This window comes from Perkinsus marinus, assembly GCF_000006405.1.
Source record: "Perkinsus marinus ATCC 50983 genomic scaffold scf_1104296967842, whole genome shotgun sequence".
Classification (NCBI taxonomy): Eukaryota; Perkinsozoa; order Perkinsida; family Perkinsidae; genus Perkinsus; species Perkinsus marinus.
Window position 1 is genome coordinate 155,389 of NW_003203396.1, and position 4,168 is coordinate 159,556.

The following is a 4,168-nucleotide window of genomic DNA, read 5'->3' on the forward strand; positions in this document are numbered from 1 at the left end:
ACCCTAGTGATATGGAAAACACCAGTGAGAAACATATTTCACGACTACTGCATATCACCTTTTTCACAGAGTATTACGCCACTTCACGCAAAACGGGTCGTGAAACTCCAACTAAATAATAATATAGCTGTTCTTAATAACAATATAAATCTGCCCGACAATGATGACCTACAGTCCACTTACAGTCGGGTAGTTGTGCATGCTGTTGCCATCAACATTCCTATGTCTAGAGGTCATCGGAGGCACCTTCAACAGGGACAAATCTCCGAGCAATACGATACACTATAATCTCACCGATGCCGCACAGTTGTCCAGAGGTAAACACCCCATCCTCGGTTCGATAACACTCGATTCGTCATCATAAGAACTACAACATTCCTCCTCCTCCTCCTCGTCGTCGTCACGATCAGTCTCCAAATTCTGGCCGATATCTACACACATGCGATAACATATAAGCGTTGTTTTTCCAGATGGACACCTCCGAAAACTCCACCCGTAAATCGATCGTACACTCCCACACGCTCTCGACCATGCATGGTTTTCACTTCAAGTGATGGTGAATCTGAGTAATCCAATACCAATAGTAGTTCACGAGGATTCTGCATTTCTGTGTACTCCCCTCCTGATACGTATCTTCTTCCCGAACCTCAAAAATGGGTTCCGCAGATGATTTGGAGATGTCTTCTTGTAAAGGGCAAGTTCGTTGTGTCGAAGGAGCTCGAGTTGAGTCCCCACATGGCGGCTGAAAAACTACACTAAAAAATCCGCTTGATCGGATCGAACCACAGATCTACCGGTTAACAACATCGCGCTCTACCTACTCAACTATACAAACACCCCCTCTCACTTTCGCTTGCTTCTCATCATCATCATGGGCTCCTATTTTCCTTCCATTGCGTTTCCCACGAGACTTGAATGGCGTCCTCAGCCAGCCGCCTGCCGACCGAAAATGCTTCTTTGATTTCTCTTTTGCGAGGGTAACTGTGGAGGCACTTGGTTGTTAAACATGTTACAGCGCCGCCAATGTACACCCCCTCACATAATCTTAGCAATCAAGTTATGCGAGACCCAAAAAGTAGGTTCTATATTTAACACTCATATTTCGGTACTGGACTCCCAGGCATGCTAGTTATACGATGCTAAAGTCTCGTGACTCAATTACTTCCACTTTACAACAACGCCACATAATCGTAGCAATGTCATGTACATGCGTACATATGATGTTGATCGATCATTACGAGTTAGCTATAGTCTCAAGGCCCCCCTTTCCCGTATATCGGTCCGTACCGATCTGTCCTGTTCGTCAATCGCGGGCTGGCCTTCTTTTGTCTCCCATAGTTCACCACCGATAGTAGAACCAGCCCGCGACTCACGAACAGGGGAGAGGCACTCGCAACGATCGATCAACATTAGGGCGTACGCATATACATTGACGTGTCGAAGCCTGACTGACGGCTCTACTAAAATTAACCTGGTCGAAATTCGATCTCCTAGTTTCCCTCATGCAAACAATTGTTAAATGAAAAACCAAGCCACGGTAGAAATCATCCAAGCTCAGCGTGGTAGAACGTGAATCCTCAACCACTATGCAATTTCTGGGGCGTGGAGGTTTTCGATGCCCATAATTTCCGAGTCCATTAACGACTCCATCGTTCTTGCTAACAAATGCAGCTATGAGGAAAAGTCTGATTTAATCTCAATTCCTTGTGTGACTTGCCTCCCTAGGGTATACTTTATAAGTCAATAACCACTTCGTGTTGACGACTCTCAGTGAGTTATCTAATCCTAACAGCAACTATGGGACATATAATCAACTGAAACCCATCATCGTTCACAATTCGTATAGAGCATACATACAATGGAGTTTCACAACCCGTTTTCCGGGTTGTGAATAAAAGGCAATATTCGCGGCGATATGTAGTAGTCGTGAAATATACTCTCCACCACTGTTTTTTATATCACTAGGGTGGTGAAACTTCATTAGAAAGCCATCTCAGATCGACGTACAAATATTATCAAAGCTCGGTCGTGTTGAATCTCCCTCCCGTGCGTGATAAAATGCTGTCGCTGTTACCGAGAACAGTACTGGCGCCGCAAACACACACAGCATAAACCTAACATAATACAGTTTCACCACCCAACAGTGATATGAAAAAAACATTTTTCACTTCTATTGATTATCGCGTTTTCACACCACTTCACGTGAGCCGAATAAAACTCCCAGACAGCTTTCAACACATCACAAGTTTTCCCCCTAAACTCACACATCTATTCGAAACCATTCTGACGTTTCCAGCCGAGCTCCTAAAGTGCCTATATGAAAAACTTCAAAAACATCTACGATAGGAAAATACTCACAAACAACGGATGCGATAAGTGCGGTACCACCAGCGCGCAAATACTTATCGGAAAACTCCTTCAAAGGGATGTACCTGTACAATGGAGTTTCACCACCCTAGTGATATGAAAAGCACTAGTGAAAAACATATTCCACGACTACTGCGAATATCGCGTTTTTCACCGAGTTTTACGCCATTTCACGTAAAACGGGTTATTGTGAAATTCCAATACAGTGTGGAGGGGAATATGCACATGGTCAACTACATGCGTTGGTGACAATATGAAAATTCTGGGAAAAAATCTTAGTGGTTTCTGGACACCTCTACCCGAACTTGTACGTGAGCTTCTGAGCTCAGCCGAAGTGAACGAATATATATTCCTCCAGCGCTACCTGTGTTGATTGGATTTTCACCACTCTAGTGATATGAAAAACAAATTTCACGACTACTGCAAGGCGCGCATATCGCGTTTTTCACCAAGTTTTACGTCATTTCCCGTAAAACGGGTGAAACTCCAATGTATTTTTTTTCGAGACAATGAACACAAAAAACGGGAAATTTCGAACAGACTGCGAGAACTAAATACACATTTGCATTTGTAATTCTCATATATCATGGAGTTTCACGACCCTAGTGATATGAAAAACACCAGTGAAAAACATATTTCACGACTACTGCGAATATCGCGTTTTTCACCAAGTATTAAGCCATTTCACGTAAAACGGGTATTTGTGAGACTCCATTGTTACTCCGCATACAAACACAGTTAAGTTCGACAAACCTATTTATCTGCTCTTTGAAATGTTCATTTATATTAATTTGAGTTTCCGCATAAAATTCTTTGGAATCAATCATCGCGTCATCAACATCTTTGCCCTCGGTCGGCAGCGTTTGCAGTGCTTTCACTCTGAGCAAAAAAAATCACAAAAAATAAATTTTTTCTGTCAATTTTTCTCACCTGTCCCACAAAGAAGGTCCACCCGCATTCCTAATTTCGTTTTCCGAGGGTAGATAAATTCTGTATTCTTCCAACAGGAGCGCGCGAGCAAATTTCGATACACAAACCTAATTTCAACAACTACAGTTTCACGACCCGTTTAACGTGAAGTGAAGTAATACTCTATGTAAACTACAAGACGTCTATGCTTACAATCGTTTTCCGCAGAACTAAATGCAAAATATGGTTTTTTTTTCACCAACTCCATTGAAATTTATTTTTCTACTGCATACCATTCGCCGACCTGATATACACTGGCCAGCCAAATGCTGAGAAATGTGAGGCAAATACTCCACGCGATATTGAACATCCATATGTCGGACCACGCCGATACCGCGTCGCTCGGTGGGAAGCCCTCAGTGAACCTATAACAGTGGAGTTTCACCACCCTAGTGATACGGAAAACACTAGGGAAAAACATATTTCACGACTACTGCATGCCGCGAATATCGCGTTTTCCACCGAGTTTTACGAGCCACTTCACGTAAAACGGATGAGACTCCATTATCATCATTTGGAACGCGAACGGATAAAGGGGTGGGAAATTCGCGGAAAATTTTAGAGTTTGTCGCGTTGTGAAATTGAAATTCGCCCCTTTTTGCGGTTACTGTCTTGAAAAAAACAGAGGAGTTTCACCGATGATTAAAAACACATTTCAGTTCGATGCGAAAAATGCATATGAGCAGTGAATAACGCGTAAAACACGTGATGTGTTTTACGTCATATGGGGTTATTCACCAAGTATTTTCAAGTCACTTCATATCGCAAATACTTGTTTCATGCCACTTCACGTAAAACTCCAAAGAAGTGATACTCGAGTGATGACGACCGC

At 42.8% G+C, this 4,168-nt stretch overlaps 1 protein-coding gene across 1 annotated transcript in view; it reads right to left on the bottom strand.

The window, feature by feature from the left end:
* Positions 1–2,015: 2,015 nt before the first annotated feature.
* Pmar_PMAR004217 (hypothetical protein) overlaps positions 2,016–4,168 on the bottom strand; it is a gene marked incomplete at both ends in the record, with an annotated part of 2,912 nt that continues 759 nt past the window's right edge. The window contains 4 exons of the mRNA XM_002768580.1: positions 2,016–2,114; positions 2,366–2,432; positions 3,121–3,246; positions 3,298–3,404. Of these exons, the coding sequence (XP_002768626.1) occupies positions 2,016–2,114; positions 2,366–2,432; positions 3,121–3,246; positions 3,298–3,404 (399 nt within the window). The remainder of the gene's footprint in view (positions 2,115–2,365; positions 2,433–3,120; positions 3,247–3,297; positions 3,405–4,168) is intronic.